This window comes from Triticum aestivum, chromosome 1A (assembly GCF_018294505.1).
Source record: "Triticum aestivum cultivar Chinese Spring chromosome 1A, IWGSC CS RefSeq v2.1, whole genome shotgun sequence".
NCBI lineage: Eukaryota > Viridiplantae > Streptophyta > Magnoliopsida > Poales > Poaceae > Triticum > Triticum aestivum.
This window is the reverse complement of record NC_057794.1, coordinates 139,487,417-139,499,008: the sequence shown is the minus strand read 5'-3', so window position 1 is coordinate 139,499,008 and position 11,592 is coordinate 139,487,417. Positions and strand designations below refer to the sequence as shown.

At 40.0% G+C, this 11,592-nt stretch overlaps 1 protein-coding gene across 11 annotated transcripts; it reads left to right on the top strand.

The window, feature by feature from the left end:
* Window positions 1-3,001: 3,001 nt before the first annotated feature.
* Window positions 3,002-10,390, top strand: LOC123041050 (pseudo histidine-containing phosphotransfer protein 2). Of its 11 annotated transcripts, none has more exons than XM_044463789.1 (8): window positions 3,002-3,376; window positions 4,170-4,262; window positions 5,010-8,207; window positions 9,121-9,251; window positions 9,399-9,467; window positions 9,688-9,759; window positions 9,851-9,923; window positions 10,013-10,390. In XM_044463789.1, the coding sequence occupies exons 3-8, from the start codon at window positions 8,148-8,150 to the stop codon at window positions 10,061-10,063; spliced, it is 456 nt and encodes a 151-aa protein (XP_044319724.1). In that variant the 5' UTR covers window positions 3,002-3,376; window positions 4,170-4,262; window positions 5,010-8,147; the 3' UTR covers window positions 10,064-10,390. The 11 variants fall into 11 exon arrangements, with proteins under 11 accessions (XP_044319724.1, XP_044319685.1, XP_044319706.1 ...); XM_044463750.1 differs by having other exon boundaries at window positions 4,170-4,267; XM_044463771.1 differs by having other exon boundaries at window positions 3,002-3,393; window positions 4,173-4,262.
* Window positions 10,391-11,592: the final 1,202 nt, after the last annotated feature.

Genomic DNA, 11,592 nt, shown 5'->3' with positions numbered 1-11,592 from the left:
CCTCGCCTACGTGTAGCTTTGGTCACACATGACTTTACTATCTGCTCGTGTGTTTTTTATGTGTATGGGTTGGTGTTGGTTGTGTGCATCCTAACTATACAGATGCCACGTGTGTGGTTATTGCGTGTGTGTCCTCTTGTTGCTCCATTTTAAGCCAATAAAATCTATCATTTATCGGCAAAACTTTCCACATGCAAATTCCATCGCATAGCAAATAGAGAATCGGGAGTAATAATCTACTTTTTAAGTCTAATCCCTCAAAAAGCTTCCTTCGTAAAGTCACATTCCCTTTTCCTTAGCTTGCCAAACATGCCCGGAAAGGAAGTGTTCGTAAGAGCACCTTCAACAACAGCTCTATAATAATGTATCAAAAAGTTGTTATTGGGCATCAAAAAATGCATTTTACACCATCTGGATTTTTCTCTCTCCAACAGCAGCCCTATAAATAGGGCACCAAACTGCTCCAAAAACTATCTTATATTGGGCACGACAACTGCATACATATTGAAACAAATATGCCTACACATATATTGAATTCTTTGCCCTTCTTCTCTTTTAGCTCCACAATTGCATATGTATCACCACTCACATAAGCAACAAACATATTAAATTTATATAAATAGCTATAAAATCCATTGTTGTTGTAGGACTTGGCTCATTATTTTTCTATGCTAATTCACTTTAGTCTGCATACACACACTAACTGCAATGAAGCAAAGCTTTAGAGCATCTACAACCGCAGACCAAAATTCATCTCCACACACCCGCGGATAGTGACCAGGCAACACACCAAAAACATCTTTCACAACCATAAACCTCAAACTTCGGAGCATCAAATCCATACTAGTCATGCAGATAAAAACTACATGCTACGTACACAACTAAAGCTACTCATCATCGGAGATGTCGACGATCTCCGTGCCAACGCTGGGTAGACGGGCAAGTGCGGCAGCTCTTGCGCCCGTGGAGGCTCCGGTCCTCCTCCCCTCTGCCTACGCGTCTAGTTTGGCGAACACCGCCTTCGTCGCCGCTTGTTCTTGCCGGATGAACTGCATGTTGGCCTCGACGTAGACCTCATTCTGGATGGACTCCAGGATGGTGGCCTACTCCGCCATTTTCATCGCTTGGACAACCTCTTACTCCGCCTGCACGTCTGCCATGGCGTAGCTCACAGCCGGCTTTGCCTCTTCCTTCCTCGTATGCTCCTCCTCCTCCTCCTCCGGCTCGGGCCAATCTGGAGGAAGGCCCGCAGCGACATGAGCATCTTGCCTTGCCCTAATCTCCTCTAGCAGTTGCAGACGGCTCTTCAGAGTGAGCATGGCGTAGGTGGTGATCCGACGCCTCGGTATAGTGCGACGGGCAGATTGGAAGTGGCGGCATGGGAAAGAAGAAATGGGGAATGGGACATATAGGGTTTGGATACCGCCGTCCGGCTTAAATAGCCGTCCTCCTTCCTCGGGCGGCACGCCAAAGCGACACCACGCAACATGGAGTGGAGGAGGCGCTCATCGGACCAGCGGTCTCTTCGTTTCCCCATGTGGGCCCTATCCATCAGTCAGACGTGGCGGGCGCGTCTGAACGTCTCCATATTCGCCCCATATATAAACCGGATATTAGGAGTGTCGTTCAGTCCGGACGTTTGGACCGGCTGTGGGAGCTTGGTTGGGTGGCCAAAAATCGTCCGGCACTGAGCGGGCAGCCCGCCCGGACGTTTATGGCGGCTATGGGTCCGGTTGTAGTTGCCCTAATACCTGCATACAGATTACGGTATCTAGGTTTGATTTAACATTTTCTATTAATATACCCTTTCTTTAACAGTAGGCATAGGGTGCATAGTCTTGTGATGAACAATCAGATCGTTGTTTAAATTGATTCGGCACCAAAACACCTTGATCCATGTGACTACGACTGTGACCGATGGTAGCCACGATTCCTGAATAAGCCTAGGCTGCTATGAATAAAATGATAGTTTCTCCTTTTCAAAATATAAGCCGCACTTTGATTTTGGTCTTTGTCGTATAACTTTGACTATAATTTTCATTTATTATATGCCAAATTATTATAGACATATGAAACAGAATTGTTTTGCCAGACAAATATGATGGTATTGTTGATACACGTTTAATTCATGTATTTTCGTATATGTTAATGATAAAAATCATGCATCAAAGAATATGCAAAGTCAAATGCATCTTATATAGTACTGCTATGGCAATTTCAGCCAATATATCAGCTGTTTGCTGACACAAAAATTCAGAAAAAGGCAACGGTCTGTATATGCATCAATTGTTCGAAAAGTCAATTTGGCTCATGAGAGCACATCTCTGTAGCCGGATCCTCTAACTTAAAGAAGGGAAGTCACTATGCTACAGTGCTCGTCTAATGTAAAATGAAGAAGGAATGTTAGAGACTATTATTAGGTTATTTACTTTTGATAATTACTGTAGATATAAAAAAATCCAAAATTAATTTTATCTCACCATCAACTTGTTTGTATGTAATTACTATGAATGTGCATACTAGATCTGTAATTTAAAAATTAATTTAAGTTATTTTAGCCTTAGTTGTATGAATTAACAGAAGGAAAGTTAAGATAATGTAGTTTGTCAAACATCTCTTGTATATGTTAAAGGATCTACTCCCTCCGTCCTATAATATAAGAGCGTTTTTAACACTAATATAGTGTTAAAAACGTTCTTATATTTCACTAGTGTTAAAAACTTTCTTATATTATGGGACGGAGGGAGTAGTTCCCACATCTCCTAGGTCCAATTGTTTTTTTTTTAAATGAAAAAAGTTAAAACAAATTTTTTATGTACTTAGTCACATTCAAATGCTACTTGCAGATTTTGAGACAAAGAGGTTAAATATTTTGATTTGTGCAAGAAGATAAATTAAACACCAAAAGTTACCCTAAAATGTCCGCAGCTCCGTTTCACATGAAAAATATTATACATGCTTGCGACACTAACACAAACATCTACAGAATTTTTCAGAATTTTTCGAAAACGTTCGTATTTGGTCAGAAATTCAGCTAACCAAAGGGCAGAAGACGCAGCAAGCCGGCGGCTGGATGTGGAGCAGCGCCGGGGCTGGGGTTGAGCCCGCCGGCGGCTGGATGTGGAGCACGACGAGCGCGCCGTCAGGGCCGGGCGGCGCACGCACGGGGCCCGGCCAGGAGGCGCATGTGGCACGGGGCTCGCGTTGCGCAGGCGTGTCCGATCTCGGGCCATGGTGTCATGGCGGCCAGCCTCGAGCAGGGTCCTGTTTCTAAGGGGGAAAGAGGGTCCATGGCGCCATGGCGCCATGGCGGCCAGCCTCGAGCAGGAGCAGCAGCAGCGTCACATCGTCCTCCGCCGGCCGCAGCTCACTCTGTGTAGGATATACCATGAGGTCACCATATAGATGCTCCTTTTCAGTTTTCACTATAGATGCAGGATATACCATGAGGTCACCATATAGATTAGTAGCCTTAGATATGAAATGGGCGATATACCAGAAGTTCACCATATAGATTGGTAGGCTTAGAAAAATATAAGCATGTGTCTCGCCAGTAGATACCTAGGTGATGTAAATCTGAGTCACTGCCTCACCAGCTGTGTCGATCTCATCTTTGGAAACTACTCCCTCCGTTCCTAAATATAAGTCCTTTTAGAGATTCCAATATAGACTACATACGGAGCACAATGAGTGAATCTACACTCTAAAATAGATCTATATACATCTGTATGTAGTTCGTATTGAATTTTTTTCTCTAAAAGGACTTATATTTAGAAATTGAGGGAGTATGATTTATGTTTGCATGGTGACTATATATCCTCGATATAGCAATGAAATGTAGTGCCAACCTTTGCCAATTGATCCCAGATCAATGGTTTTCATTATCTTTTGTTCCTTGTTTCAATGATTGTGGTACTTGGTTAAATTATTTGAGTGATTGTAATACTTATAAGAATGATTATGTTGTTTAGTAATAAAATTGTGTGTTCCAGGAGTACCCAAACCAACTAAAGCCCAAATGAAATCACTTAAATAAGTGCTCAGATATCATAAATAACCAGCGCAAATGAAATCACTTAAGAGCACTAGAAGTTAATTCAAATTTTTGATAAGTTCAATCTGGATATATTCCAGGCCAGTAACTCACAACTTCACTGTGTTGAGGACAGCAGGTCAGTCAACCATGGTCAGCGTTCTCTATCAGGAGACAAAAAATCAGAACGGAGTGACAGTTGAGCTGGCCTGACATGGTTCCTGAAATGGTAAGGTATTCATGGTTGTCTTGCTGCTGATTTTTGACACGGCAAGCTCTTCCTACCGATTATTAATGCATTTTGATTTGTGTCTTGTAAAGTGGGTTCTGTTCTATGATCCCTGATCCCTCTGTTCTGGGACTTGCCACAAATAATACCATCACTAGGTGTCAAGGAGCAGCTTATGTTTACACTTCTCTTGGTGAACCATAATTTTTTAATCAGCTACCAGCTTTATATCTGGCAGAAGCCAAGTTCAGGGAACCATGGAAACATGACGAATCTAAATTCAGGGCCTTCGCTGATGTTGTCCCACACTGGAAAAAAGTTCCAAATATATTCTTTCAGCAGCACCACTGCCCTTATATCACCAACATTCTAGTTCCACCAAGTCATCACCTCATTGGCCTCCAGTAGCCAACAAACCTTATATTACATTGATTTATGTTAAGTTTTTTGCTCTCCAGAAAATATCATATGTAGAGGAGGTAATGTCCTATGAACCTCTAATATTTGAAGATTGAGCTCAATATCATTTGGGTGATATGTAAAATTCAGTTTCAGAATGAATACTTATTTTTAACTGCTATTGCTGTCGCTGTTTATCTTTTTCATATTTTCCAAATGCGGTTCAGTTTGATGTTGAAATTTTACAAGTTTGTACAATATTACATATGCCATTTATTTTGAGAAACTATTATAACTTCAACTCATGGTTTCCGTGGAGATTTCACCGGATATTTATTCTATCAACAGAAGACGCCTGCGTCAATCTAAACTCGGCCAGCTGGGTTAGTGAACGGCTTACCTGATTGGCGGCACATCCTTCAGAGTTAATCGCATCCTAGTTTGTGGCCTTTGTCATGGAGAAGTAGAGGCATGTATGTCACCCACAATATCTCTTACCTTTAATAATCTCAGAATATGTTTTGCCTGTAGCATGCGATCTTCCTTTCTTACTTGCTATATTTCTGTGTAGCAGGCAAATAATTTAGATTATGACAGTTAGATGGGTATATTGTCTTTAATAGCTTGAAAATTCATTAGTATCTTACCTGCACAATAGAAGATTTAAAACCGGTCCATAAAACTACACATAATGGAAAAGCAGCACAATTTAATCGTGTTCTTAGAAAACAAGTAAATTGGCCAGAGAGACAAATTTATGAATTATAAGGAATGAGTTGGTTTTATTTTCTCAGTAGTTAATATTCTCCTATCTATAGAAGACATATGTCACATTTGCTACCACACTCAGTGAAAAGAAGAGGGTTCACCAAGACAACACGGTCGTGTAAACCTCACACCCAAAGAGTGAAATTAGCCAGGTAACAATGAATACAAAACGGGTTCCATACAAAATCAAATGGTCCTGATCTAAGATGAGCTCTTGAGCAGTTGCTCATATTGGCATATATCACATCTGCCATTCAACGGGCCTGAACAGATGCATTGGAAGTTGGAACAATTTTTCATCTTTGTGTAAGAGCTCCTTGGTAGAGGGCAGGCCTGGCGCAGTGGTGAAGTCCTCCCCACTTGTGCCAAGAGGTCCTGGGTTCGAACCAGCCTCTCTGCATTGCACTTTGCAGGGGTAAGACTAGGTTCCTATAATCCCTCCCCAGACCCCACCTTGTGTGGGAGCTTCTATGCACTGGGTCTGTCCTTTTTTTTTGTGTAAGAGCTCCTTGGTTGATTTTTATTTTGTTACTCGTAACAGAATTCTCTAGTGCAGGATCCAATCCTGCGGAGTACAAATGTGAAATATGACCCCGCACCAATTCTGGCTTTATATGTAAGCTTTGCTTAGTGCCCTTCTTCTCATAGATGTCATCTCTCCTTGCTTCAAATTTTATGTGATTGGCAATAGGCTTGTTTTAGAATATGCATTGCAAGGTGCACATGCAGAAAAGCAGTGTAACGATTCTTGCAACTGTTAGAGTAGTGAGGTGATGGTTTTGCCACCTCTTGCTCTATGATCAGATTTGTTCTCTGCGGCTATTGTTTGCTATGCATCTTGTGTCATGATTCGCCAAGATAAGAACTTTACTGACACTAACCATTTAAACCAATACCTGTCGTTTTAATATGCTGTTCCAGGTTAAGATTCTCTTATCACTATCCTGTAGAGATACCAACAAGTCATTATCACCGCTCCAATTATGCATTATTCCTCTTCCTTTTCAGCACTTATCGAAAGTAGTGGATGGAACCAAACAAATACACAACTACTCGTATAACCCCAAAACCATGGGTGTAGCTACTGGAAAGGTTTATCCATCCATTTCTGTATGAAGTGGAATAAAGGGAGAATTTCCTGCCCACCATGCATCTTCCTTTTTATCGTCCAGTTTTTCCATTTGCTTTCAGTGTGAAAGCATGGTGATGACACTGTTTCTCTTCTTCCTTTTTGGTAGGATGCCTGTTTCGTCCAATCTTTGCTGTTAGCCTTTCCTGACATTGTTTTACGAATGTGAGATGTGGAGAAAAGGAGCCGATAGTTGAGCTTCTGTGGTTCATCAGATGATGGATCTATCTGAGCTGTCAAGCTTTAACGATCTTACATCTTTTTCTTGCATCTGAGATGCTTGTAGTTGTTTTTACAATCAAACTTATTTAATTGTAGGAAGTGTACAGCTCTCATTGATTGGACATCAAGATATATACACATGTATGTATTACATATTTTAAAACCCATCCGATGTTGAAATGGGTATTACCTTCTTTCCCCATGTGTTGGGTCTGTGCATGTTTTAGTTCCCCACTATTCCTGTCTTTCAGATAAATGGCTGTAACAGTTGTCTAATGACTTTGTAACAGCCAATTTTCATTCAGAAAAAACATTTTTTAAAGGTTTCTCCAATCATTGTCTGATTCACACCCACTTTTCTTGTAGTGGGAAGTTCCTGTTTCTATTCTACCTGTACCAATCAATCCAATCATCCATAGCATTCGAGAGTCGTAGCTCTAAGCTCATTGACGCTGACAAATTTCTATGCTTCAAGAAAATTCAGCTGTAGTAGGAAATACGTTTTTTCAGGATACAGAAACTACGCCCTGGAGATTCATTCTGTGTAACATAGTAAACAGCTTCAATCTTCAACACAGTGTAACGTTTTAGTTTGTCAAGAACCAATCTTTAGAAGGTTTGCACAGAGTTTAGTACTCCCAGCTATTTGTTATGTAAGAATAAATGTCCTTTCTGTTTCTTATTCGCAGGGAATTTTAGCTGTTGATGTCATTTTATAGTCACTTAAATTCCTTCAATATTCTTTAGTAGTAAATATCTTGTAAAGGTAGAATTTTTTTATTTAGTGAATATGTTCTCCTTGCATTAAACGTTCATCGTTCCCTCATTAACTTTTAATTTAGCCAAATTGCCGGATCCCTGCTCTCTGACAAATATCTTGTAAAGGTATTTCGTAAATTTCAGTGGCAGACGTGGTTTCTTTATTTGTAAAAGATTAACAGTGTAATTGGATATTTATAATTGTATCCTATCTAGAAATGTTTATTTATCTTATTTCTAGGTTTGCTTATTTGGGAACATGTTCTAGGGCACTTTACTTCTGCGCATTTCTGCGGTGCAGCGTCATCATATTCTGAAATCCTTTTCCTGTCTAGGGTGTAAACCACACAAGCCACATGAAAGAGAACTCATAGATCAACTTGCAGAATTTGTAGTTGGGTTTTTATTTGAGCAGTTTCATGAAAAAGAAAAGTACTTTGTCTTTTTGTTATGCTTTATTCACAGGACATTATCAATTAGAATAAAGATTTTGCATGCATAAATAAAATTCTGTTTCCCTCTATATATACGGCCTCCTTCGGTTTGCATGTCTCATTGCAGCCATCTCAGTTCTCTCTGTGTGCTTGTACTGACATATAAGGCCAACTATGGACTACTCAAATTTGCGTCGCCAAATTACCTTCATGAAGAAAAGTTTCTTTGATCAGGTTTATTTGCTCCCCCTTTGTTCATTTGAAATCTGGGTTTATAATCAATTACAGTGTTGCACATGTTAAGCTCTTCTCCCAAGAGCTGCAAGTTTTGACTGGATAACTTGTAAGCCGAATTACTCTTGTGGTGATTTTCTTCTGATAGAATGATGACCTTTGGACATCTCCACATGACATATCCACTGAGGCTCTGAAAACTTTGATCTACTGCATTTTTTTCTTTCAAATATATGGAGTTTCTCTCTGGTGGTGGGACTCAATGGATTCTTCACTCATTCTGTTTCAAAATTTTACTTCATTGCAACTGCATAACTCATTCACTTTGTAATCTGGTCTAATGGGACAATATGGGGGCAAATGCCAACTTGGATACTATTTTCCCACACAATAGTTATGGCACTCTTTTTTTTTCCACAAACGCATCGCCTGCTGAATGCATCATGATGTTTAAAATTAGATATATGGGCAAGGATGTAATAGACCATACGAATAGAAAATCACTCTCTTTATTTCCTTCGTTCTATTCCTTTGAGAATATACAAAAGGTTGGGGTGTTCAAACTTTACAGAGTAATCATAGAGGTAGGATCATTTTGATGATACATTAGTATCTTCTAGGCAAATATTAGGGTGCCCTTTATACCTAAGCCAGGTTGACACCTAAAACCACCTTGATGTAGCTGACTCAGTTTGATTTTTGACAAATATTAAGGTGTTTGTTATACTTAGCTAGGTTGAAGCCTATAACAACTTGCTGGGACTTTGTTTGATATTTGACTAATTATTTTGATTCACCCATGTAATCGAGAATCTTTTTTTCTGCCATGGACCACACAAATGGTATTTTATTATATGTTGTATTTCAGGCTTCTATGATTTGCCTAATAATCTACTTTGGGCTATTCCTGCAGGGTTACCTTGATGAACAGTTCAATCAGCTGGAAGAACTGCAGGACGAATCAAGCCCCAATTTCGTTGAGGAAGTTGTGGCTTTGTTTCTGAAAGATTCGCCGAGATTGTTGTCAAACATAGAACAAACAATGTAAGCAATACGTCTGTAAGTCAGGCCATAACTGTCGGTTTTTTTTTTTTGGTGGAACAGTCCATACAAATGGTTTCAAGACATATCATATCTGCCAAAAATGGAATCATATTTAGTGCATTCACTTTCCAGTTCCTTTTGATGCAGTGGGAAGTACCCTCAGGATTTCTACCGGTTAGATTCTCTTGTGCACCAGCTCAAAGGCAGCGGATCCAGGTACAGGACCTGTGAATATGCTCAGAAAACACCCGGTGTGAATAATCTTATTGCGGGTCTCATCACCACAGAATCACCCATTCAGTATATACATGATTTAAGAGTGCTTAGTGTGAGAGAACGAATATTATTAGCAAATGGAAAGGCTATCACCGACAACTTTACCTTTTGCCTGCCTTATGTGTTCTAATTCACTGAAGATGACTTGTGTTTGGCGCAGCATTGGAGCAGTGAGGATGAAGAACGAGTGCTCGGTGTTTAAGGCACACTGCAATGACAGGAATCTGGAAGGGTATTGCATCACTCGTGCTTTGTTTTCATCTCTTGTCGCCAGGTGATTTGCTCATCTCACCTGTTGTAGTGTGTCCATGGTTGTGCTTCAGATGCCGCAGGTCACTGCAGAAGATGAAGAGGGAGCATGCCACTCTGAAGCAGAAGCTGGAGTCATATTTTCAGGTACATTAGACACCTTTCCCTTGAAAATCTTTCGTGGTTAAACAACATTTTACTTATCTTGTATTTAATGCATGCCAATGATGATACAGTTACTGCGGCAAGTCGGGCCTCGCGAGCATGCCGTGAACTCAAGGAAGTAAGAAGATAGCATATGGAATGCAGTTCCAAGGGAACTAAGGGACCAGCTACCTCTCTCCCTTGGGAGCTTTTATCATCCATAATTTTTGCTTGCTTTTAACCTGGGCCCTTTTGTCGTTCATGGGTGGCCTAGTTCTTTGTTGTGTGAAGCTTGCTCATGCATACACAGCCCCTGCCTTGCTGGGGAATGCCATGATGTAATCTAACTCCTTTCTTTTACGAATACGCAAAGCTTGCTTTCGCGAAACACGTGTTGTACCACCCCTATGTAATCTAACACCGAGTAGTTGTGCCCCAAATATAATGATACTAATATGAGTTGTGCCATACTGGAGTCTCTTCTCATGTGTTCGTTCAGATTACAAATCATTGCAGCTAGCCTTCAAACTCAGGAGTAAACCCATTAATCTAGGAATCATAAGCCTTTTACTCCGTATTTTCTTAAACCTGATTTAGCTGTGTTTCATACTTTCATGATTTTGGTAATAATATCCCTGTACTAGCATCATGTTGTTCTGTTTCAGAATTCATTAGAGGGCACGAAAAGCTCATTGGACGAATTAAAGTAGCTAATTTCCGTCAAATAGTTGGCAGCGGATTCTCTGGTATTGCCACTAAGTGGAGCACACATCCAATGATACCAACACTCATATCAGACCGTGATACTAACTCTTGAATTTCAAACTCGGAAGTTCTCAAAAATATTGTCAATGCTTACATTATACTTGTGTCTATAATATCTTTCAAATCCGATTCAAAATACACATAAAGAAACAAAAGAAACTTTTAGCAGTTATAGATACATCTTGTCAACATTTACATTAAAAAAAATGAATTCGACATTCGAAGGTTGGTACCATGGTATCATCTAAACCTTGGTTTCATGACATACTTTGTCGCACTAAGAGCGTGTTTGGTTCATGTCCAAGGTTGCCCCACCAAAACATCGGCTAAGGAAAATTTTGGTTTCCCATGATGAGTTGGTAAAAGAGCATTGACATGTCAAAAAGTTGATGACCATCCAAGCAAAGATAAATTTGGAAGTCATTGCCAAAAATTTGTAAGGTACACTTTAGACACAATCTAAATAATACCCTAACTATTGTTGAAAAGTAAATAGTAATACCCTAACTAATTTTTTCCTGGACATGTAACATCTCTCGAGTTGCGATAGTCCGTTTGAGGTACATATGCGTTGTCTGCCTCACCTACTTTCTTCTAATGATATATAAGGTTACGAAATGCTCAAAGTCAAAAAGAGTTCTTTAAACATTAACTCTAGTAGTATTATCAAGAAGATTATGGAACTAGGAGGTAATCAAATTAAAGGCAGTGGGTTGGAGAAAACTCTAGAATCCTTATTCTCTTACTCAGCTACTATACATATAGATATATGCTACGGGTATGGGCCCTTTTGGCCATAGCACACACAAACACACACAAACACAACCCAATACGCTGGGTGATAGATATCGATCGTCCCCATCTTGCTACATGTTGAATCACACTTCCTAACTCGTAATCCTTTGGT